Genomic DNA, 26,053 nt, shown 5'->3' with positions numbered 1-26,053 from the left:
CAGCATAATTGAAAGCCGATTTTGGGCGTCCTCAACTGCTTTCCGTCGCGGGGACGACCAAAGTTCACGGGAGCGTGTCGGAGGTGTAGCGAAGGCGGGACTGGGGCGTTCCTAACACATGGGCGTCCTCGACTGATGATGGAAAAAAGAAGGGCGTCCCTGACGAACACTTGGACGACTTTACCTGGTCCTTTTTTTCTTACGACCAAGCCACAAAAATGTGCCCTAAATGACCAGATGACCGTTGTGGCCGCATTTTGCCTTTCTAGAGACTACATCAGGGGTTTACAACTCTATAGCAAAACATATAAAACATACATTTAAGTAAAAATAAATAAAACATAAAATAACATACTTTCTCCTGAGAAAATTAAAAACCCTTGGGATAGGAGGCAATGTCCTTCTGTGGATTAGAAATTGGTTATTGGACAGAAAACAGAGGGTAGGGTTAAATGGCCATTTTTCTCAATGGAGGAGGGTGAATAGTGGAGTGCCACAGGGATCTGTACTGGGACCAGTGCTATTTAACATATTTGTAAATGATCTGGAAATCAGAATGACAAGTGAGGTGATTAAATTTGCAGATGACAAGTGAGGTGATTAAATTTGCAGATGACACAAAACTGTTCAAAGTTGTCAAAACACAAGTGGACTGTGAAGAATTGCAGGAAGACCTTAGGAAATTGGAAGACTGGGCTTCCAAATGGCGGATGAAATTTAGGGCCCTGTTTACTAAGCTGCACTAGAAGTGCGCTAGTGTCTTTAGCATGCACTGACCTTGTAGATGCCCATAATATTCATCTGGGCATCTTCACGGTTAGCACATGCTAACGCATGCTAAAAGAAACACTAGCACACCTTAGTAAACAGGGCTCTTAATGTGGACAAATGCAAAGTGATACATGTTGGGAAGAATAATCCAAATCATAGTTACCGGATGCTAGGGTCCACCTTAGGAAGAAGCCCCCCCCCCCCCCCCCCCAAAAAATGTAGATGTCATTGTAGACAATACGCTGAAATCTTCTGCCCAGTGTGTGGCAGTGACGGCCAAAAAAGCAAGCTGGATGCTAGGAATTATTAAGAAAGGTATGGTAAATAAGACCAAGAATATTATAATACCTCTGTATCGCTCCATGGTGCGACCTCACCTTGAGTATTGCGTTCATTTCTGGTCGCCGTATCTCAAAAAAGATATAGTGGAATTAGCAAAGGTTCAAAGAAGAGCGCCCAAAATGATAGAGATGATGGAATGCCTCTCATATGAGGAAAGGCTAAAGAGATTAGGGCTCTTCAGCTTGGAAAAGAGATGGCTGAGGGGGGGATATGATTGAGGTTTACAAAAGCCTAAATGGTATAGAATGGATAAAAGTGAATCGATTTTTCACTCTTTCAAATAGTACAAAGACCAGTGGACACTCAATGATGTTACATGTAAATACTTTTAAAACAAATAGGAGGGAATATTTTTTCATTCAAAGAATAGTTAAGTTCTAGGACTCACTGCTAGAGGATGTGGTAATGGTGGTTAGCGTATTTAGGTTTAAAAAAGGTTTTGGTAAATTCCTGGAGGAAAAGTTCATAGGCTGTTATTGAAATAGACATAAAATTCATTGCTTCCCTGGGATTAGTAGCATGGAATGTTGCTACTATTTGGGTTTCTGCCAGGTACTTGTGACCTGGATTGACCACTGTTGGAAATGGGATACTGGATTTGATGGACCATAGGTCTGACCCAGTATGGTTATTCTTATGTTGTTATGTTACATAAGTACATAATTAATGCCACACTGGGAAAAGACCAAGGGTCCATCGAGCCCAGCATCCTGTCCACGACAGCAGCCAATCCAGGCCAAGGGCACCTGGCGAGCTTCCCAAATGTACAAACATTCTATACATGTTATTCCTGGAATTGTGAATTTTTCCCAAGTCCATTTAGTAGTGGTTTATGGACTTGTTCTTTAGGAAACCGTCTAACCCCTTTTTAAACTCTGCCAAGCTAACCGCCTTCACCACGAATTCCAGAGTTTAATTATGCGTTGGGTGAAGAAAAGTTTTCTCCGATTTGTTTTCAATTTACTACACTGTAGTTTCATCACATGCCCCCTAGTCCTAGTATTTTTGGAAAGCGTGAACAGACGCTTCACATCCACCTGTTCCACTCCACTCATTATTTTATATACCTCTATCATGTCTCCCCTCAGCCGTCTCTTCTCCAAGCTGAAAAGCCCTAGCCTCCTTAGTCTTTGTTCATAGGGAAGTCGTCCCATCCCCGCTATCATTTTAGTCGCCCTTCGCTGCACCTTTTCTAATTCCACTATATCTTTTTTGAGATACGGCGACCAGAAATGAACACAATACTCAAGGTGAGGTCGCACCACGGAGCGATACAGAGGTATTATAATATTCTTCGTTCTTGAACAAAGGCAGATAGGAGGCAACCTGCATGTTCTGCACAGAGCAACAGGTACAATCCCAAAGGCAGAGAGGAGGCATCTTGCATGTGGCAGGTATGGCTTTGGTCACCTTGTTTGGCAGATTAGATGGACAATGCTAGTCTTTATTTGCCGTCTATTACTGTGTTACTGTGTTGGGATGATTAACGTCTCCTTTCTCTCACGCTTCACAGGTACCGGGACTATCGCTACCCTCCAGACCATGAGAAGAGATATTCTCACACCATGCAGTTCTGGCACATCCTGGCAGCGAAAATGGCTTTTATTATAATCATGGAGGTAAGCAGGAATCTTTTTAAATGAGGCTATTGTATACATCTAGCCTGTTAAAAAAAAAATACCTGACTCTAAGGGACTCACGTGGCCTCTTCTGTAGCCAGGACATCACGTGATCTCAGGGTTTCTGTTTATTTTCAGATATGGGTAGTGAAGAGGGCAGTGAGGAAGCCCAGTCCATCCTTTATAAGGTGCCAGACCTCAAAAAGTGTCACCTGTAAAAAAGAAAGCCCAATATTCAAACACAAATGCGCTCTTAAATTTATGCTTTTAAATTTGTGGCCCTATTTTCAGCCAAACTTATGAGCATAACTTTTAAGCTGAAAATTCATCTTAATTTAGGAGCTTAAAGTTATGCTCATAAATGTAGGCCTGCCATTCATTTGCCTACATTTACCAACTTAATTTGTGAGCCTAGTGCTGAAAATCAGTGCCAAGCTCCTAACTTGTTTTCCCCAACCAAAATCCACCCCTGTTGCTACCTCCTTTCTTTGCTCATTAATTTGTTTAATGAAATTTTGTGTAAAAAATGTATGCACTCACTCTTATATGTATTAAAGAGTCCAACCTATGACCATAGCTTTCAAAGGGGCTCTTTTAGTAAAGCTTACTCTGCACAAACGGATATTAATGTGCTCTAACGGATGGATATTAGTGTGTGCTAACGGTTATTAGTCTGCACTAACAGATATTATTCTGTGCTAACGGATATTAGTCTGCGCTAACCGCCACATGCCCCATAGATATAAAATTAGATGTGCAGCATTTCCCCCGAATTCTATATATGGCAGCCAGAATTGGGTGCTGATTCAAGATGCGTGCACAACTAAATTGACTCACAATTCAATTAGTTCTGATAAGTGGGTGCTAATTGGTACTAATTTGCTATGCACTATTCTAATGTGCGCCCAAATACCATAGCTCGCAACTCAAGGAAGAGTGGTCATGGGAGCAGATCAGGGGTGTTATGAAAATTTGTGCACAGTGTTATGAAATATCAGGGATGTGTGCCTAAATAGGGCACTGGGAATTGCACCTTGTTTCATCAGGTATATGTCCTGGCACCCAAATTTGTGTACTGAAATTGGCACTCAATAGTATTCTATAATGAGCATTCCTCTTGGAGAGTTGAACGCTGATTTTGTTCGGTGCCAAGTTTTGGGTGCCATTTACTGAATCCAGCCCTTAGTGCACAGTATTGTCTGTTAGGAGCATAAGTCCTTTGAATAGTTGGTCCAAAGAAGGTATTAGAACAAAATGGAAAGGGGAACTAGGAGTAAGACCAAAGAGGGTGGACTAGAAACTAGAACCGAGAACTTGATATTTTGAATTCTGTTAGTGTTACATATTTTAAACACAAGAAGAAAGACCAAGACTTCCCACCCATGAGCACTGGTGTTGCCTGTTTGTCCCTTCGTCTGCTCTTTAATAAAAAGATGTTTTTCTTTTCTACAGCATGTTGTGTTTCTGGTGAAATTCTTTGTGGCTTGGCTAATCCCGGATGTGCCCTCTGAAGTGAAAGCCAGAATCAAACGGGAGAAATACCTGACGCAGAGAATCCTCCATGAATATGAACTTAATAAACTGAAGGAAAAACTCGGTGGGAAAACGGATTACGTTGATGTGGAGAATGAAGTGAAGGCCACGACAGGGAAGATGCAGCTCTCAGAGGCCATATAGTAACCAAAGGCAGCCTCTGGTTGCAGTTTTTTTATTTTTCTTTTACCTGAAAAACTTCAGTCCAGACTTACCTGCACCCTGGGCAGAGCATCCAACAGGCCCAAATGCATTGCCTCAGTTTTAACCCCTTGCTTTCAGTCCAGCTGCAGGCAGGTTTAGAAAAGCCATGTTCACTAATCTGTCTGGGTTTGGTAAATGTGTTTGAGAATTTATTGCTTTAACAATAATTTAGCCCTGTTCTTGGATGTCCCTTCTGCCTCAGCACAGTCCCAGGGGCAGGCTGCAAGTGAGAAACATGTTCTGATTGTCAGGATATGTAGTGGACATACAGTAATGAGTGAAAACGTTTCAAAATAATTGAGGGTACTACGTTGAACAGCGATCACCCCTTCCTGGAAGAGTTAAGGCGTTTGCTTGATATCAGGGGCTTCTCAGGCACCCACAGAACTGGCACTTAAACTTTTGGACTTGATGCTAGTTAAGAGGTTTGGGGGTGGGGACATGTCAGAGAATGAAACACAAGAAAGTAAAGCATATTCTGTGCCTTGCATTCTCCTCCTCTTCTACACACCCACGTTAGAAAAAACACTTTGAGCCTCTGTCAACAGTGCCTTTGAGCATAACCATAGTAACATAAGAGGTAATGTCAGATGAGGACCAGTTTGAACCATCCACTCTTTCTTGCTGTCTTCCCTTCTGGTTCTCTCCCACTTTGGGATCATAAACGTGTAACTTCCCATGCTTCACCCCACACTAGGTCCATCTCCCCCTTTCCTTTACTTCATCTCTTCCTTCCCTTAATGGAAGCCTTACACGCATTAGCTTGAAGGAATGGGGTTGGAAAATTGGTCCCTGTGAACGTAGTTCAAAGTTTATGTGTTGGATTTCGTATGTAAAGTGCTAGATTAGAGCACTCAACAGCATAAAAAATTTGCATAATCAGCAATATCCAAACCATTGTTTCTGCACAATGTATTCTGAGTTCCAAACCATCCATAAGCCATTATTAAGATGGACTTGGGGAAAATCCACTGCTTATTTCTAGGATAAGCAGCATAAAATGTACTGTTTTGAGATCTTGCCAGGTACTTGTAACCTGGATTGGCCACTGTTGGAAACAGGATACTGGGCTTGATGGACCTTCGATCTGTCCTAATATGGCAACGCTTATGTTCTTATGTTCAGTAGAGACCCCCATCGTCTACTTTTTCAGTAGAGCTGGGCGATCAACAGTTTACTGCAGATCTGCCCTCTAGTGAGAGAGGGTGAGCATAAAGGGTTAAAACTGTTATTTGGAAAAAGAGATGCAGAAAATCTTTAGCTGATGGACATATGTACTGCACGGATGGGATAGTAGTACTGTTCACACATGTATGAAGCATGTACAGTGATGGCCTTTGTTTTATTTAAGATACTGTGTATAGTAGCTGCTGTTTTCTGTACTAAGAATCCCCTTCAATTGTATTTTTTTAATTTACCTTTTGAAAACCTTTTCTATCATGTCATGAAGAAAATGTACTGTTTGTGATGGAATTGTGAAGTTGTTTCAGTATTAATGGGTTATGCAATTAGCTACAGTACAGGCTTTGCATGACCGATGCCCTTCTTTTATAATTAATGACTGCTGCTTTTTTATGATTTTAATACATTTTTACACATTTGCCCCACAGTGCTTAGAGCCTCCCAGGAGGGAAGGATGCAGATTTTCTGTTTTCAGTGGCAGTGGTTTCCAGCCTTTTCCTAGCCCCTCAGAACAGCTCTGGGTTGAAGGTTATTCCTGCCGCAGATGAAGAAACTGTGCTCATACTTATTCTTTGGGGATGCCTTGAAATCCTTTTCTGTTGAGTATCACTGTGCTATAGCCAGTTTATTTGACATTTGCAAATGATAGACTGCAGATGACAGGTTTTTTTTAAAGCTAGCGTTTCTCATCTGGAAGGAGCGGATTTGCTCATCTGGTCCACATGTCTGCCTCCCATCCGCTGACTTTGATGCAGCTTCCCCGGAGTATCTCACAGCCAGCTCTGGAAATGCACAGATTATAGAGAGAGACCTTGTTGTAGAACATAGCGGATCAAAAAGCTGCTCAATGTTGTGGGATTTTGAAAATCTGCTTACCTGGTGTGAATTATCACAGCTGGCAAAGGTGCAATGGCAGGGAATAGAAAGAGAACTGTATGGGATGTGGAGGCAGAGAGTGAGAGGGCTGCAAGATGGTGATACATAAGGACATTTTGGAGCATGTGGGGTGGAAATACATGGCAATCACATGTGAGTTGCTGAATATACAGAAGTTTTGCTACAATTAATTACCACTGCATTCTCACACTATGCACTTAGGGGTCGTTTTACTAAGGTGAACGCTAGCGTTTTTAGCACACACTAAAAATGAGCACGCAGTAAACTGTAGAGTCACCCACAGGAATATATGGATGTCTCTAGCATTTAGCGTGTGTTAAAATCGCTAGAGTACCTTTGTAAAAGACCCCCCCCCCCCTTAACTTTGGGCTTTTTCTATAGACTTATCTTTGCAAAAACAACAGAGCTGCAATCCCTCAACTGTAGGTGATCCAATATTATGCAAGCCAGTAAAGAGGATCGTAGCCAAGACTGTTAACTGTATAAGTCATATGTGACACTTATTACTCCATGTATTGGATGCAAATGTTCCTAACCTTGTAATGTCTTTACCTCTGTTTGCACTTTGAATGTTAAACTTGGCTTCAAGAGCGGAAACAAAGACTGACCCCTTGTGTTTCACTGAAAAAATATTGTATTTGTGCTGTTTGGGGTAATGGGGTTGTTACATAAGCAAATATGTGAATCGGACAATGTAATACAGCAAATATTTATTTTATGCCTGTAATTCCAAGACTCTGTTAGAATGGACAATTATATAACAACAGAAAAAAAAATCTGTGAAAACATATCTGCTGATCCCGAAGATGGGGCCTTAGAGCAGAATTCTTGCAACTTTAAATATTTATCTACCTTGTCCCTTCAACTTCTGTGCTGGATTTCTTTAAACTGTTTCTTTTGGTGGAATAATGACAGCCTGTATTTTTCTCCAGAACTGAGGTGCACAGGCTGTATTTTAACTTGCAGTCTTGCAGTGCACAGTAACATCGGAGATGACAACAGAAATAATCTAATGGGCCCATCCAGGCTGCCAAGAAATCAGCATTCAAGTTTAGTATTAGGTGTGTGCACACCACTGTAGTGCAGTCCTATAGGCCGTGAAATATTTTAGGAAGCAGGTTCAATCCTTGACCAAGCAAGATACAGGCTTAGCTGCTGCTGATGTTAGTCATCATTTCATAGACTGATCAATAAATTGGCAACATTAAGATGAAAAACAGCAGTAAACAAATCATTTGACAGTAAAGGGGCCACGTTTAAAATGTCCCCCCCCCCCCCCCCCCCCACAAAGTGCAAATTACACTGCAGAACTCCAATATACAAGAGGTTTTTGTTCTGCACACATTTTTATAAATAGAGAATATTGTGTGATGTGGCTGTCACATTTACTTCAGGATTTAGGTTTTACTTGTTGCACCTTTTAGTGTTACAGTAGCTGAAATTTTTTCCCCTACTTAAGTGTTCCAGGTACTTCAGATTGTAAATATATATCACAATTCCCTGGAATGCAAGACCAGTACGCTGGTATTAATAATACTGTGCCACTTCTTCCCAGTGTTACAGCTCTTATCATCTTGGACCTCAACAGGAAACCTCTATTTTATTCGTCTAGATGCCAATTCTTTCCTAACACCAGTGTACTGGGTCCATGGACTGGGCAATTTTGGAGACTCTCTTTGCACTTCAGGTCCCACCTGTTCCACCTCGGAACTGGCTTCTATTGAGCCTTCATTTTTAGCTCTCTGGAAACTTCTCTTTCACTTTTATTTGGATCCGTCCCCTTTAGCTTGGTCGTTGGCCGCAAACCGGAGACCATAATTCCATCCAGAATCCACTTTGAGCCTGACCGGGATGTTTTGTTCTGGTGTGATGGCTGGGCTATCTCCGCAGCATCACTGGTCAGCATAAAGAGCAGAAACTGGGCTTGGCAATCAAACCCTGACCTCCCACATGGTAGCACCCAACACTGCCACTGAGCCATTGGGCCACATCCCAGGGATTCATTTCTATGTACCAAGTCCATATGTTGAAGGATGTGGCAGAAGAAATAGGAGAACAGGGAACTAGATGTATATTTGATGGCCTAACATTGGTTTCTGATTGGGTTCCATTTCTTTTATCAGTTACTGTAATATTAACAGCCAGAGTGTCATTGATTGGGTTCAGTTTCTTTTATCAATTACTGTAATGGTAACAGCCAGAGTATCATTGAACAAGGCAGAACTGTGCAGCACCTATGCTTCAGGTAAAATGAATGGGCAAAATTAAGTGACTTTTTCAGTACAAGGGTCTTTAGTTTTAATTTAAAAATTATTTTTGAGTAAAGTGATGTGGTAGCTGTGTTAGTTCACTTTTAAAGGTAATAAATAGATATAAAGCAGAAAATAAGAAGATACCTTTTTTTAGACTAACTATACATTTTGTATTAGCTTTCGAAGGTAACCCTTCTTTAGATTAGAAATTTCTGATCTGAAGAAGAAGGGTAACCTTTGAAAGTTAATAAAAAATGTATTAGGTTAGTCCAATAAAAAAAGGTATCATCTTATTTTCTTTTCTATGTTTTGTTTTATTTCTAATTTTTTTTTTTTAATCTTAAACCAAAAGAATGTGCCAGAGAATAGTTAAAGAACTGTGCAGGGAGATATTTAATGAAACACATTGCCATTTTATACTGAATTTGCTATTATGTTTTTATGTAATAATCCAATGATGCATATTCTGATTGATCAATAAAACCAAAAAGTGACTATAAAGGAAGCATGGTCTGTTTCTCATTCAATTATACCTGAAAGTGTTTGCACAGGTGGTTTTTCAAGGCATTCGCTATGTTAGTGAAGAAAATTCTGAATCCTAGAAGGGGTTCAGAGAAAAGTGACCAAAATGCTAAAGGGAACGGAACACCTTTCTTATGAAGAAGGACGAAAAAAATTTAGGGCTCTTCGGCATGGAGAAAAGAGGACGGACAGGAGATACGATAGAAGTTGAGAGAGTCATGAGTGGAGTGGAATTGTTAAATAGGGAATAGCCATGCTGAATAAGTGCCAACCCAGTGTCATTTTCGGGGAGAAGTGATGGCTCTTTTCAAGTTTATCTGGTTAATCATTTTAATGAAATTTTCCTCCAGGAACTTGCACAAACCTCTTCAATCCTGCTATTTTTTTAAATTTAATTTATAATTTTTCAAAATATACAATATCAAAATAGTATCACAGTACCAGGATACAATAGAAACTCAGAAAAATACAGGAACTTAATTCAAGAATAAATTCAATCCTGCTATTTTTCTCACATTATTCCTATCCTCTGGCAACAGATTCAACAGCCTAATTACACACTGTGCGAACAAAACATACCTTTCTATGACTTGTTTTCAATCTATTGATCATTATTTTGCTAGAGATTTTTCTTATTTTTGTGTTTCTGTATTTGGCAGGTTAAACAACCATTCCCTATTTAACAAGTTCACCTCATTAACATAACCAAGTATATATGTACATTAGCAGTTAGGGATGAGCATTTATGCCAGCCATAGAGTGGGTGTAAAGGTTCACACTCAAATGGTAGAGATATGCACATAAATTAGTGATATTTTATGTTAGATGCATGTTAATCCTGTCCAGATTCTGCCTGTGCGTACACCCACCTTTCAACTATGTGCTGTGAAAAATATGCACAATATTTACAGTGGGTAAATGCTAGGTGTTCTGTTCCCTTTAGCATTTTCTCTGAACCTTTTCTAGGATTCAGAATATATATATATATATATATATATATATATATATATATAATTTCTGGCATTTACCCACTTAAGTGCCATTCTGTAAATATTGTTCATATCTTTCATAGCACATACCATACCATAATGTGTATTTGCAAAAAGGGTGGAGCTTGGACAAGACGTAGGCAGGGCTCCAAGTTATGTACATTTCTGCCACGCATTGGTTCGTGCACACATCGGGTCCTGGGACGTAGCCAGACTTCGGCGGGAGGGGGGTCCAGAGCCCGAGGTGAGGGGGGACATTTTAGCCCTCCCCCCAGCGCCGGCGCCACCACCACCAACAACTTTGTCCCCCCCCCCCCCCCCCCGCCGATGACCCTCTCGACCTCCCCCTCCCACTGGCAACCCTCCCCTGCCGTTGCCTACCTTTGCTGGCGGGGGACCCCCACCAGCCGAGGTCCTCTTCTTCCTTCGTTCTGTTTCTGAGTCTGACGTCCTGCATGTTGTACTCAGAAACAGAACAAAGGAAGAAGAGGACCTTGGCTGGTGGGGGTTGGGGTCCCCCGCCAGCAAAGGTAGCAGATGGTGACGGCGGGTTGGCGGCAGGAGGGGGTCGAGAGAGTCGTCAGCAGGAGGGTCCAGGGCCAAATCTACGGGGGCCCAGGCCCCCGTGGCCCCACGTAGCTATGCCCCTGATCAGCTCTATGGTTGGCGTAAGTGTGAGTGCCGAAATGTTAGGTGTATTAATACCCAGTTATGCCAGCATTCTGTGATGGAAAGTAGGCTATGCATTGTGCCCGCCCACTTTGGACACAGTATTACTCGGCAGTGGCCCTTAAGGGTTCAGGCAGTAAATAGCCGCACACTATGTTTCATATTAGCAGAAACCATTTACTGCCCCATTTAAAAAATACATCTTTTTCCCAGCCGTGGTGAAAAAATGACCCAGCGTGTGCCAATTTCACATGTCCAAGCTAGTGCAGGCCACTTTTTACCACAGCTAAGCAAAACAAGGGGCCCTTTTGTTGGGCTTGACGCACAGCCCCAGATGATATTTGACTAGTCAGCAATCTTGTAAAGATAAGATTTGCATTATTTGAAGAGAGGTATGTATGGGGTTTGATTGCTTTTTTGATTGTTTGGTGCTGGGCATTTTTTATCAGTTGGACTCATTTTTCACCAGATAGTCACCACACACCATATATTAAATGAAGGTTTTTTTGCCTTGTGCTTGTTTTTGTTGTTGTTGTGGTGGTGGTTAGATCGCCAGTTTTTGTAAATACTGTAGCGCTTGTGTTTGGACATTAGTCCTGTTTGGGCTGTTTTGCACAGATGTATTACCTTCCACTTCTGTAGTTATTTGTGAGTGTTGTGGTTTCTTGATATCTAATGACAGCAGGTGCTGTATTGAGTTATTGTATGATGGAGAAGAACGCAGTTGTACTGTAATCTCAGTCTATAGCAAGTTGTGTAAAATTAGGCATCAATTTAAGGGTGTAAGGTTAAAAAAATGCTATAGTGCTCACAAGACATGGGACCTTGAGCATCTTTTAACATTCCAGTTCAAGGCTGGACTTTTCTCTGTAGCTCTCCGAGCTTTAAGAAAGGCTGATCTTGTTCTTTAACATTTTCTGATTCTATTTCCTTGCATGCATTGTTATAGTACTTCTCTTTTTCTCCTCATGCAGCATGTTGGAAATTCCAACTAAGTTCTGCCAGATAACCATTAACAAGTGATTATCACAATTATTTGATTTACATGATTTTGGACTGACATTTTATACCCAAACTTTTCCCTGTGCTTCAAAGAGCAGTTTTTCCAGTCCAAACATCTTGAAAATGTTGCCGCTTATTCTCAAATAGACCACCTGAGGCTTTGACCACCAAAAATATCCATAACTGCAAAATCTCTAAGCTGTAAGCCTTCAATGTGAAAACATAAAGGCAAGGTCCTATTTGCAGAAGTACAATATACATAAATGAAATCCCTGGTTCTCCGTGTACAAGCAGGATAAGATAGCCACACATAGGTGACAGTTGCTTGATGGTGCCAGTCCAGACCTGCTCCCTAGAGCCCAGAAAAGTCTGGAAGTGCTAACGTTTCTATCCACTTCAACGTTTCAGGTGGATTCTGATCTCACTCCTATCTCACAGTGCCTGACACAAAGAAATCAAAAGAAAAGGAGAAACCAAAAAATAAGGACAAAGCACAAGACAACATCCGATGACCAGGTTTTAAAAGGATACACCCGTTTGTTCCTGCACAGCTTTTGACTTGGCGCAGTCCTCACCGTGCATGTGGCTGGATGGTTGTGTCCAAAGCTCCTCCCATTGGACTCTGGCTGCATGAATATAAATGGATCTATTTTTCCTTATGCAACCTCAAAGGTGTTTGGTTTCCCAGCTGTGGGCTGATTCTTCCAGCTGTCCTCACAACTTTATTAATGGAATCAATAAGCTGCATGTTTACTGTTCATAACGAGAGACCCAGCAAACAACATGGTTTCACAATTAATTAATTAAATATCTGGGTCCTTTGTAAATGGCTCCTGTTTTCTTTCCTAGCTGGACAATGTTTTGTGGTCATAAATAATAGCAAACTCATGTGCTGAATAACTAAAGCCATGATTGAAATGTATTAGCCTGAAATTTTGCTTTTTTTTTTTCTCCATTCAGCACTTATCACTTGTCCTTGGTTGATGCCTTCCAGCTGTCACTTGTACACCGAAAGCAACAGGAGCGCTTACTAGCAGTCCATTTGATGTCCTATTCAAAGTAAAGTTTCAGGACACCTCATGGGGGAAATGAGAATTTTGACAAGCTGCTTTTTTGAATCCAAGAATAAGTGTGAACAGTGGATGCATGCATACAAATACAGCCTAGAAAGTATGCTCCATTGGTTCTGGTGAAATATTTTGGTTTTGTTTATCATTCTATTTGTAGCATTTGTATCCCACATTTTCCCACCTATTTGCAGGCTCAATGTGGCTTACATTTTGCCGTGATGGCAATCACCATTTCTGGGTACAGGATTACAAATGGTATTACATTAAGGTGCATACATACATGGTTAAGAAGAGTGCATTGTGGTATTGTATAGTGGTTTCTGAGTGACCTCCTTTTCCGGGTACAAAATTACAAATGGTTTTGCATTAAGGTGCATACATACATGGTACAGAGGAATACATTATGGTATTGCATGGAGGTTTCTGAGTGATAGTGAGTTGTAACATAGGTATTCTATTAATACGTGATCCTGTCATGGAGTTATTTTCTAATAATTCACATTGATTTTCCCCTCTCATTTCCTTCCAAATATCAGCTCTGTTTAATCTTGCCAGCAGCTGTTTAAGGAGTCCTTTTGCTGACAGATTTAGTGCGGGCTAAGATTAGCACGTTACACACCCATAGGAATATAATGGCCATCTTATAATTTAGTGCACACTAAATCTGTTAAGGTGCCTTAGTAAAAAAAACCCTAAGCCCCTTATGGCTCCATGTTATGGTGTTAGTTTAGCTAAAACTTCTTTTCGATCAGACTTTAGGTCAAAGACACTAAGTTGATCTAAGAAGTTGCCTTAGTGCACCCTTACACAGGTCTTTTTTATGTGCTAAAGTCATTCTTACTGTGGCCATAACACCCCCCCCCCCCCCCATTTCTATTTATTTCATTACTAGTTGTGGGCTAATACTGTCATTAGTACACAACCATTTTTAAAAATTACTGTGGAATCACTGCCACCTATTAAGGAGGTGGTCAGGGATCCTGCATGAACCACACAATAACCAGTTAGGACTAAATTCTAGAAATGACAGCTAAAAAACCAGCACCCCCAAAAAAATAGTGCTTACTACTACTACTACTACTATTTAGCATTTCTATAGCGCTACAAAGCATACGCAGCGCTGCACAAACATAGAAGAAAGACAGTCCCTGCTCAAAGAGCTTACAATCTAATAGACAAAAAATAAATAAAGTAATCAAATCAATTAATGTGAGCGGGAAGGAAGAGAGGAGGGTAGGTGGAGGCAAGTGGTTACAAGTGGTTACGAGTCAAAAGCAATGTTAAAGAGGTGGGCTTTCAGTCTAGATTTAAAGGTGGCCAAGGATGGGGCAAGACGTAGGGGCTCAGGAAGTTTATTCCAGGCATAGGGTGCAGCGAGACAAAAGGCGCGAAGTCTGGAGTTGGCAGTAGTGGAGAAGGGAACAGATAAGAAGGATTTATCCATGGAGCGGAGTGCTTGAAATGGAGGTGCAGTTTCTAGAATATGCTTACCACTGGGAATGGCAACTACATTTAGGCAAGACCATTTACACCAATAAAACCTTGGTGTAAATCCTAGGTGAGTATCCCCTTTATAACAATGTGCATGGCCACACCTCCTTTTTGACCCATGCATACAATTTTCACAGAGGAATTCTAATTATAGCCAATTTGCACCAAGAATTGCTTGTTAAAATCTCAATTATCAGTGCTAATCAGCTTGCTATTCAATTAAAGTGTGCATGCAATTTTCAGTGACTTTTAAAGAATTTAGGGGTTAGTGTATGGTAATATACATGCACTAACTGGTTAGCAAAGGAATGCCCATTCTCTGCCCTTGGAACCTAATGCAGCTTAGTACAAGGACCCTAAAATCTTAAAACAGTGTTTCTCATCCCTCCTGTCCTGTTTTCATGATTTCCACAAGGATGGTGCATATGACAAATGTGTATACAATACGTCTCCCTTATATGCAAATTAATCTCATGCGTATGCATTGTGGCAATTCTGAAAACCTGAGTGGCTAGATGTGCCCCCCCCCCCCCCCAAGAGAGGGTCAAGAAGTGATGGCTGTTACCCAGGATCAGTCCTGATAGGCAAGATGACAACAAAAAGTGTGCACTTGTGGTGTGATCGAATGGCACAGTTCCCCTTCTTTCACTCTTAGATTCAGGCAAATCAGGCAGGGGGGAGGGGGACATGGAGGTCGGAGTTCCAGTAAAGTGGATCTTGCTAGGATGGCGGGGGGGGGGGGGGGGGGGGGGTGTGGGTGCAGATATGTGAGTATGGGTGGTTCAATGTGTATGTCTGTGTTGATGGGGAGGGTATAGTGATGTGTGAATGAATGCATGGGTGAGTTGAGAGTGTGTGGTGTACGTTGGCTGTGGCATGGAGTTTGTAACATGTTAAGGGGAATGTGTGTATCAAAGCGTGGACTTAGGGATTTGCATTTGTGTATAAGGTAGGAGGAAATGTTCTCCTTTCCCACAATGTTCTCTTCCCATGTTTTCTGCCCCTCCTTCCTTGCCTTCCTTCCTTCCCATGTTTTTCCCATTTCCCTCCCCTTTGCTACCTCTTCCTCCTTGTCTCCCTTTTCATTCACCCTTCAAGAGTCCTATCACATCTCAGACAGTAATTTCTGCACATCTTCCAGGGTCAAGACCAGGGCTCCCTAACACCATGCCATTTATGCTGTGGTCCCATGCCAGCTCTGCACATGTTCAGATGGTGGGACCCAGGGTCCTTTCCATCTTGCAGTTTCTGATGCTTCTCATATCTGGCTGCATCGGACTTTTGGGTGGCAGGATTTTCCATCCCTGCCATCCAGTGGTTCGCTTCTCCTTCCTTGTTCCCCAGGTGAGTCCTTAAGGATCGGTTTGTGCATTCAGAAAATAGTGTATGGCGGGACAGGCAGACATAGACTGACCCTCAACATTACTTGTGCTTTTTTTTGCTACATGCCTAAAACAGAGTACAATGATTACTGAGAATGTGTTAGGTCCAGTATTTCAATATTAAGGAACACAACGCTAGAGAATCCTGCAGGACTCCTCATCTGTAACTGCTGGTGATTTTCTCAGGGAAATCAGAAGGAAATAGTTGGCTAGGCAGGTCACATTTATCAATCCTATTGTCACCAGTTAATTGCTGCCTCCGTTTCCACGAATAAACAGTAGGCTGGGAGAAGAGTCTTTACAGTAGGTTTTAAGTGATAGATGCTGGGAAAGGAACCCAACTGTTTATGGGTAGAGACATGGAAATGAATGGACAAATGTACCAAATGGGCTACTTAAAATACCTGAAAAGAAAGGTCTTTGAGCTGTTGGAAAACTGGCTTTATGCTTTGTGACTTCTTCAGCTTAAATGTATCAACCCTACCGTGGTAACTCTTATCCAAACATTAATCTTCAGGCTTCCATATCATTATAATAAAGAATGGGCAGGTCTGACATATCTTCCAGCCTGCTAGTTACCTTGGTAGAGAAGCTGTAGAAACAGACTGCTTTAAAAGCCATTCCGAGCAGGAACTCTTCAGCTGAAGACACTGTCCCTTTGTAAGGATGTGGCAAATAGGCGACAAGGTGAGCATCCAAGGACCACTTTTTGTTTGTCCATCCGAATCTGAAAGTTTCGAAATTTGAAGGCTTTTACCATTTATAGGGTTATTAAGATTGTTTTTGTGATTTTTTTTACTTTTTATTTTTATATTCCTAGAAAGGTACATCATTATCTACGTTGTCTAGTACCGGGAAAGTTTATCTTTCTATTTTAGTTGACGGTCTTGGATGGTACGTAAATATGTGGATAGAAAGGGGATGGAGCGGCCAGATTAAGCGTTTATTAGGTAGAGGCTAAGTGGGTGGATATTTCTCGGGTAGTATTAAACCAAGGGAAACCGGTGATGGAAGATATGGGGGTGGGGAGTGTTTATAAAGAAAGAGGAACTGCAATACGGATCTCCAACTCGAAGACTTTTCACTGAGATCTATATTAATTATCAACTGATGTGAATAAGAGAAAGTGCGTGGTTCAGGTGCCATTGAGCCAGGAAAGCAGTAATTCTTGAATCCTGATACCTTGTGGGCGAGATGAAGGTAAGTAAGCGTTGCCACTTGTTTGTCATTGTGTGGTTGGAGCAGGCCCCTAACCTCGGGAAGCTTCTTCCCTCCAACTCCTCTGACCCTATTGTGCTTCTGTGTTTGGACAGAATGTGAATGACTTCTGTGAGCCCGAAGGTACAGTCCTAGGTGCCATCCAGCGGACCCTCATCCCCGGTACCTTCCTCTTCATCCTGCTGGTGGGACTGCCTTTGAACCTCTCAGTGCTCTGGATCCTCATAGCCCGCGTGAAACGCTGGAACCGAAGCACAGTTTTTCTTTGTAACTTGGTCCTGGCCGACATAACTTGGATCTTGACTCTCCCCGTCTTGATCACGTACCACTTAAACCAGCTGCACTGGGTCTTTGGAGATGCGGTCTGCAAGGCCACCAGGACCGTTTACCACATCTGCTATTACTGCAGCATCTACTTTGTGACCTGCCTTGGTGTCGATCGCTACTTGGCCATTGTTCATCCCTTGAAGTCCTTGTCACTGCTCAGTAAGCAGAGGTCCCTTCGCATCTGCTTCTCCATCTGGCTGTTGACCTGCATCTTCAGCGTGCCCGTGAGCTACATGGCCGGCACCCAGAGCTGCCAAAGTAACAGAACCACCTGTTCCCTCTATGTGTTCTCCAGCGCAACCTCCACCTCTCTGCCCTTTTCCATCACCTCCACCACCTTGGGCTGCCTCCTGCCCCTTTCCTCCATCTTCTACTGTTATTGCAGTAGTGTAGGCCAGCTGCGAAGGACGGGCTTCCAACGTGCACACAAGCGGGGCGCCCTTACCAGCTTCATGTACGCGGCACTGATTGTCTTTGCACTGCTTTATCTTCCCTATCATGCCTCAAGAAACACCTGCATCTTCTTAAGAGCCTTTCGGGCTAGTGCCACCAGTTCTATCCGAGCGGCCGACACCTTGTTTTTCGCCCTGATGGCCGTGTGCAGCCTGAATTCTTGTATCAACCCCCTCTTCTGTTTTCTCACCGGTGGGGATTTTCGGGAGCAGGTTTCTAAATTGGTTTTCTCTTGTCGACAGAAGAAACCGTGGCAAAGAGGGCCTGGGCTGGCAACTGTTTGCCCTGTGGAATAATACTAGACTTTTGAAAGACTCCAACGGATGGGTGTGGACAATGTTATCTTCTGAAGCAGATCCATTTCTGCAGCTCCAGGACAATCTCTTCTAAGAGTAATTCTTGGTTTCACGAACTCCCTAAGCAACAAGAGCGCTCTTTAACAATTGACAAGAAAATAAAATATTGCACTAGTTAAAATCAAGAACCGATGAACTGAAGTAATAATTTAATTTCAACGTAGTGACAAGAGATTTCTAGATCACCTTTTATTAACAGTTTTGTTAGGTTGTTATTTCTGCCAGTCTGTGAAGGTTTTTTGCTTGTGGATGTAATTATGAATTCCTTAACCTTCTATAAATCATGTTTCCAAATAATACGATTTAACTTCCATTTGACTCTGCTTCTTACTGGAATGTCAGTAACCAAACTCAGTGAGTTTTTATGACTCTAGGAAGGACTGGATCAGGTGTTTACAATGTTTATCTTACAGATTCTACAACATTCATCTATTCACAGGCCTCAATTTAGGAACAGGTAACTGCTAGAACACCAAATTTTAACAGTGCCATATATCCAGGGCAAGGGTACTTTAAGGCCATTTGTACAGGCTGCTTCAGAGCAGCTGTGGGACTATGATCAAGTGCACTTCTCTTCCCTCTCCAGTCTTTGGGATCTGTGACACTCCTCTTTTCTGGAATCTGCTGTCTGGTCTTTCCCTTAGGTGCCAGCTCTGTGGGTGCCTGAGTATCCCCAATATTGAGCTAACTCCTTAACTTTGTCTAGGAAATGGCAATTTTTGTTGAGTTGAAAACTCCAATGATTCTGAAAAGTTGGCTCCTATGGTCTTGCCTAAAACCCTCAAAATCTTACCTCCTGCTCCTTCTGTTCATTGGAATCTCAATGCATGTGAATACTTAGGAAAATGAACTTCTTGGTCAGGGATACACAAGTTCAGTCTTCGAGGACCATAAACAGGTCAGACTTTCAAACTTTTATAGCCCTAATAAATATTATTAATTTAGATTTTGCTCACACCTTTTTCAGTAGTAGCTCAAGGTGAGTTACATTCAGGTACTCTGGATATTTCTCTGTCCCAGGAGGGCTCACAATCTAAGTTTGTACCTGAGGCAATGGAGGGTTAAGTGACTTGCTCAAGATCACAAGGAGCAGCAGTGCTTGTGATAGGTCTGCTTGCATGTTATCTCCACTGTATAAAAATCTACCTTATGCATATTCATTAGGAGTGTACTTAAATCTGACCCATTATCAGTCCTGCATAACTGAACCTCTGGACCTCTGCTGTAGGTGATGTCCCAAAATCATCTTAAGGAGGCTCAATTCAATGTGTAGGCAACACATCTCTCAATTTTATTTAGTGAAAAAATAACATAACATAGGCAGGCTGCACACTCTCTCGCCCCCTCCCTCGCTTTTACCCCTCAAGCACTCACAGACCAGGCATGAGAAAGATTTTGGGAATAAATGTCCACAGCTTTATTGATGACACATTAAACAATCCCTAGGAAGCACCCGAGCCTTGGGTTTGACGTTGCAGATGCTTCAGCCCTCCACCATGCTTATCCAGCTAGAGAGCCAGCATCACTGCCCACGCTGTGGCCAGCCCTGACTCCGCCTCCAGCATGGCCGAACATCCGCCCGCTTGGGACTGCACCCCAGACCAGAGTCCCACCTGCCATGTATAACCAGTGAGGTGATTAGTCTGCCAGCAGTGAGTATTCCTGTCCCTTGCCTGAAGCGGGCAATCTTCCTTTCGCCTGTTGTTCCAGCACATCCCAGAGTTCCCAGGCTCGAGTGCCTCTGCCACAACCCGGGGGGGCTAAAAATCAGGGTCCACGGGTCCCCCCCTTTCCCCCTTCAGAAATGTCTCTCAAGGGCCTCCTGGAAGTCGTTAAGGAGAAGGAAATCCGCAACTTCCGAGAGATGGATGGCAACCGGGAGGAAGTATCCGGGAGTGAGAGGGGAAGCCCAATGGTGCCAGATCTTAGCTCCGCCGAGTTCCTCCACCCACATGCCAATCTGACGATTGACCCACCCGCACCGCTCGCTGCCAACAAAGAGACTCCCCTCGTATGTCAGCAGCTCTTAAGCGGTGCATGGGGGCACTACTACTACTACTACTATTTAGCATTTCTATAGCGCTACAAGGCATACGCAGCCCTGCACAAACATAGAAGAAAGACAGTCCCTGCTCAAAGAGCTTACAATCTAATAGACAAAAAATAAATAAAGTAATCAAATCAATTAATGTGAGCGGGAAGGAAGAGAGGAGGGTAGGTGGAGGCAAGTGGTTACAAGTGGTTACGAGTCAAAAGCAATGTTAAAGAGGTGGGCTTTCAGTCTAGATTTAAAGGTGGCCAAGGATGGGGCAAGATGTAGGGGCTCAGGAAGTTTATTCCAGGCGTAGGGTGCAGCGAGACAGAAGGCGCGAAGTCTGGAGTTGGCAGTAGTGGAGAAGGGAACAGATAAGACCGGATGGTCTTCATGGTCCTGGACCGGATGGTATTCATCCTAGAGTACTGATAGAACTGAAAAATGAGCTTGCGGAGCTACTGCTAGTGATATGCAACTTATCCTTAAAATCGAGCGTGGTACCGGAAGATTGGAGGGTGGCCAATGTAACGCCCATTTTTTAAAAAGGCTCCAGGGGAGATCCAAGAAATTATAGACCGGTGAGTCTGACGTCGGTGCCGGGGAAAATGGTAGAGTCTATTATTAAAAACAAAATTACAGAGCACATCCGAGGACATGGATTACTGAGACCGCGTCAGCACGGCTTTTGTGTGGGGGAAATCTTGCCTGACCAATTTACTTCAATTCTTTGAAGGAGTAAACAAACATGTGGACAAAGGGGAGCCGGTTGATATTGTGTATCTGGATTTTCAAAAGGCGTTTGACAAGGTACCTCATGAAAGGCTACAGAGGATATTGGAGGGTCATGGGATAGGAGGAAATGTCCTATTGTGGATTAAAAACTGGTTGAAGGATAGGAAACAGAGAGTGGGGTTAAATGGGCAGTATTCACAATGGAGAAGGGTAGTTAGTGGGGTTCCTCAGGGGTCTATAGTAGGACCGCTGCTTTTTAATATATATATAAATGATTTAGAGATGGGAGTAACTAACGAGGTAATTAAATTTGCTGATGACACTAAGTTATTCAAAGTCGTTAACTCGCGACAGGATTGTGAAAAATTACAAGAGGACCTTACGAGACTGGGAGACTGGGCGGCTAAATGGCAGATGACGTTTAATGTGAGCAAGTGCAAGGTGATGCATGTGGGAAAAAAGAACCCGAATTATAGCTACGTCATGCAAGGTTCCACGTTAGGAGTTACGGACCAAGAAAGGGATCTGGGTGTCGTCGTCGATAACACACTGAAACCTTCTGCTCAGTGTGCTGCTGCGGCTAGGAAAGCGAATAGAATGTTGGGTATTATTAGGAAAGGTATGGAAAACAGGTGTGAGGATGTTATAATGCCGTTGTATCACTCCATGGTGCGACCGCACCTTGAGTATTGTGTTCAATTCTGGTCGCTGCACCTCAAGAAAGATATAGTACAATTGGAAAAGGTGCAGCGAAGGGAGAATAAAATGATAGCGGGGATGGGACGACTTTCCTATGAAGAAAGACTAAGGAGGCTAGGGCTATTCAGCTTGGAGAAGAGACGGCTGAGGGGAGACATGATAGAGGTATATAAAATAATGAGTTGAGTGGAACAGGTGGATGTGAAGCGTCTGTTCACGCTTTCCAAAAATACTAGGACTAGGGGGCATGCAATTAAACTACAGTGTAGTAAATTTAAAACAAATCGGAGAAAATTTTTCTTCACCCAACGTGTAATTAAACTCTGGAATTCATTGCCGGAAAATGTGGTGAAGGCGGTTAGTTTAGCAGAGTTTAAAAAGGGGTTGGACGGTTTCCTAAAGGACAAGTCCATAAACCGCTACTAAACGGACTTGGAAAAATCCAAAATCCCAGGAATAACATGTATAGAATGTTTGTACGTTTGGGAAGCTTGCCAGGTGCCCTTGGCCTGGATTGGCCGCTGTCATGGACAAGATGCTGGGCTCGATGGACCCTTGGTCTTTTCCCAGTATGGCATTACTTATGTACTTATGTACTTAAGAAGGATTTATCCATGGAGCGGAGTGCACGGGAAGGGGTGTAGGGAAGGACGAGTGTGGAGAGATACTGGGGAGCAGCAGAGTGAGTACATTTATAGGTTAGTAGAAGAAGTTTGAACAGGATGCGAAAATGGATAGGGAGCCAGTGAAGGGTCTTGAGGAGAGGGGTAGTATGAGTAAAGCGACCCTGGCGGAAGACGAGACGGGCAGCAGAGTTTTGAACCGACTGGCGAGGGGAGAGGTGACTAAGTGGAAGGCCAGCAAGAAGCAGAATGCAGTAGTCTAAACGAGAGGTGACAAGGGTGTGGATGAGGGTTTTGGTAGAGTGCTCGGAAAGAAAGGGGCGGATTTTACGGATGTTGTAAAGAAAAAAACGACAGGTCTTGGCAATCTGCTGGATATGAGCAGAGAAGGAGAGAGAAGAGTCAAAGATGACCCCAAGGTTTCGAGCTGAGGAGACAGGGAGAATGAGAGAGCCATCAACAGAAAAAGAAAACGGGGGGAGCGGGGAGGTGGGTTTGGGGGGGGGGGGGGGAAATGAGAAGCTCGGTTTTGGTCATATTTAATTTCAGGTGGCATTGAGACATCCAGACAGCAATGTCAGACAAGCACGCTGAAACTTTGGTTTGGATGCAAGGTGAGATATCAGGGGTAGAAAGGTAGATTTGGGAGTCATCAGCATAGAGATGGTAGGAAAAGCCATGGGATGAGATTAATGAACCAAGGGAAGAAGTGTAGATAGAAAAGAGGAGGGGACCAAGAACAGAAACCTGAGGTACGCCGACAGGCAGAGGGATAGAAGTAGAAGAGGATCCACCAGATTGAACACTAAAGGTGCGGAGGGAGAGGTAGGAAGAGAACCAGGAAAGAACAGAGCCCTGGAATCCAAGTGAGGACAGGGTATTAAGCCCCGCCCCCCTCCGGCCTTCCAACCAATGACGGGCAGGGTTCCCCACTACATCATCCAGACCATCGGGGGGAAGCCGGAAGGGAAGGGTTGCTCAGGTTGGGGAGCTGCCGCGCGGCAGCCGCCATGTTATGTGTGGCTGCTCGGCATGCACCTCGCTGGCCTTCTTTTTTCTTGCATAGAGTTAAACTCTTCCCTAGGGAGCAGCCTCCATGAATGAGATAGATTCCCAGGGACAAAACTGTATTAGAATTGTATAAGGCATGTGGGGCTGAAACAGAATACTCGGGGGAGGGAAAATGGTGGGGAATAGAGGATAAGATCAGAGATCAAGTCAGCCACCTTGCAGTGAATAGTCTTTGAAATCATCCAATAGAGATGTGCATATAAGACAGTTTTGGTTTGTCTGAGTCATTTTCAAATTGTTTCCCTAATTTACGAGCATTTTTTGGTTGGTTTATTGTATTCAGCTTAATAACAAAATCTTAAAACAGTGTCAAAACTTTTTTTTAACATGGGTGAATTGTCTTTATGCACCATCATCTGCATACCATCGAGCAAGCATGATTCTTTGCCTGGCACCAAATATGTCTCCAGACTCTGCAGTATTTCCCTCCCCCCAGTATTCTGCAGAGCAATTAATGGTGTGGTTTCTAGATTTTTTTTTCTCTTGTGCTACAAAGGGGTGGAAACTGCAGAATGTTTTTGTATGAACTTTTAAACTAGTTTCAAATATAGGTATTCAGGTGAAGTTTGCATTTTTTATTAAACCAGCTCCTGTATTCAACAATGTATCTGACATGTAATGATTTATTTATTTACCAGCTTTTCATTACATGGACATAAGAACAGAGGGGCCCTTTTACTAAACCGCGTAGTTGTCTACGCACACTCAACATGTGTCAATTTTGAGTTACCGCCCGGATACCACGTGGCCCTTGCAGTAATTTCATTTTTGATGTGTGTCCACTTTGCACGCTAGAAAATATTTTTATTTTCTGGCACGTGGGGGTAATTTACGCACATTGACCATTACCGCCCGGTTACCACTTGAGACCTTATCACTAGGTCAATGGCTGGCGAAAAGGTCTCAGACCCAAAATGGATGTGTGGCAATTTTCATTTTGACGCACGTCCATTTTCGGCAAAAATTTTCAAAAGGCATTTTTTACAGGTGCACTGAAAAATGATTCTGTGCGCACCCAAAACACGCATCTACACTACCGCAGGCCACTTATAGGTGCGCCTTTGTAAAAGGCCTCCAGATTGTCCAAGGTGAGCTACAAAATGATCCCAAGAATACTTGTGCTGTAGCTGAAAGCAACTCACTTTGAGCTACACCTGAAAAGTCATGAGTTCAACTCAAATCCCTTCCCTTCCCAGCCAGATGAGGTTGTAGTGTAGCATAAATAGAGTTTTGCATCTTTGGAATACTGTTCCATTAGCATTAGCACAGAAGGCCTCGTAAAATGACTGAGGGGCCCTTTTTACTAAGGTGCACTGAAAAGTGGCCTGCGCTAATGGATGTGAGCAGATCTATTTTTCAGCGCACATGTAAAACGTTCCTTTGGGAGGGGGGTGGGGCAAAAATGGACGTGTGGCAAAATGAAAATTGGTGCATGTACATTTTGGGTCTGAGACCATTCGCTTAGCGGTAAGGTCTCATGTGTTAACTTGGCTGTAATGGTCAAAGTGCATTCAAATGCTGATTACTGCCCGTGCCCAGGAAAATGAAAATTTTTTTGGCAATTGTAGTGGATATGCATAAAAAATGAAATTACCACCTGGGCCACACAGCAGCCGGGCAGTAATTCCAAATTGATGTGTGTTGGGTGCATATAGGTGCCTAAGTGGCTTAACAAAAAGGGCCCCTGATTTTCTATTTTTTTGTATTAATAGCCATGTGGCCATTTAAAAAAATGACTATGTGAACACTTACCGTCACACATTTTGTGGGAGGTGAAGACTCATATCATATTCCTGTGCTAACCAGTTAGCATGTGCTAATGTGGATGCATTAACCACCTGATATTTAGCGCTATTTAACCAGTAAGAACGGATGCCGAATGGTTAAATAGTGCTTAATTGGCTAACTGCTGATATTCAGTGGGGGATAACTAGCTATCCTCCGCTGAATATCTGCAGTTAGTGGCTGGCAGATGACTGGTTATATCACGTGATATAACCGGATATCCGCCAATTTTAAAACCGGGTTTGGCGGTCATATTTGGCTGTGTAAAACCCTGGTATATCTTCGGCCAGTATAAAGATAAGTGGCTATGACTGAATATCCAGACCCACAAGACAATGTTTGAGCAAAGGTAAGTATGATACTAAAAATGAGTTGAAATAATCAAAACTAACTTAATCACCATAAATGTATTTGTTTACATGTGATACCAAGTTAGTAAAGTGGAGAAAAAGACCTCAGTAGTCACCGCGTGGCAGCAGAACAAATTATGTACTCAGTGCCCGCATTTCTATGGCTCCATTCTTATCATTGGTCAAAAAAACTCCACTAGTTCTTATCATTGGTCAAAAACCAATGATAAGAACGGAGTCATAGAAATGCGGGCATTGAGTACATAATTTGTTCTGCTGCCAAGCGGTGACTACCACGGGCGTAGCCAGACCTTGACAGGAGGGGGGGCCAGAGCCCGAGGTGGGGGGCACTGTTTAGCCGCCTCCCCTGCCGCCTCCCCCCCTCGCCACCGCCAACCCCCCCTCACCAATTTGGACCGCCGCCACAACCGCAACCCCCAGCCACCCGCCCGCCACTTTGGACCACCGCTGCTGCAACC

General features: G+C 43.0%; 2 protein-coding genes across 7 annotated transcripts in view; both read left to right on the top strand.

Annotated features, from left to right (window-relative positions):
- ANO5 (anoctamin 5) overlaps positions 1-4,944 on the top strand; it is a 121,223-nt gene extending 116,279 nt beyond the window's left edge. For all 6 annotated transcript variants that reach the window (XM_030200707.1, XM_030200708.1, XM_030200706.1 and 3 more), the window contains 2 exons: positions 2,627-2,732; positions 4,185-4,944. In XM_030200707.1, coding sequence (XP_030056567.1) covers positions 2,627-2,732; positions 4,185-4,409 — 331 coding nt within the window. In that variant the 3' untranslated portion in view covers positions 4,410-4,944. The remainder of the gene's footprint in view (positions 1-2,626; positions 2,733-4,184) is intronic.
- A 12,175-nt stretch (positions 4,945-17,119) lies between these two features.
- On the top strand, positions 17,120-18,219 carry LOC115469636 (P2Y purinoceptor 1-like). Its single transcript, XM_030202431.1, has 2 exons — positions 17,120-17,125; positions 17,239-18,219. The coding sequence occupies exons 1-2, from the start codon at positions 17,120-17,122 to the stop codon at positions 18,217-18,219; spliced, it is 987 nt and encodes a 328-aa protein (XP_030058291.1).
- The last annotated feature ends 7,834 nt before the right edge of the window (positions 18,220-26,053 follow it).

The sequence above is a fragment of the Microcaecilia unicolor genome, chromosome 4 (genome assembly GCF_901765095.1).
Source record: "Microcaecilia unicolor chromosome 4, aMicUni1.1, whole genome shotgun sequence".
Taxonomy (NCBI): Eukaryota; Metazoa; Chordata; class Amphibia; order Gymnophiona; family Siphonopidae; genus Microcaecilia; species Microcaecilia unicolor.
The sequence above is the reverse complement of the archived record's forward strand: the minus strand, read 5'-3'. Positions and strand labels throughout refer to the sequence as shown.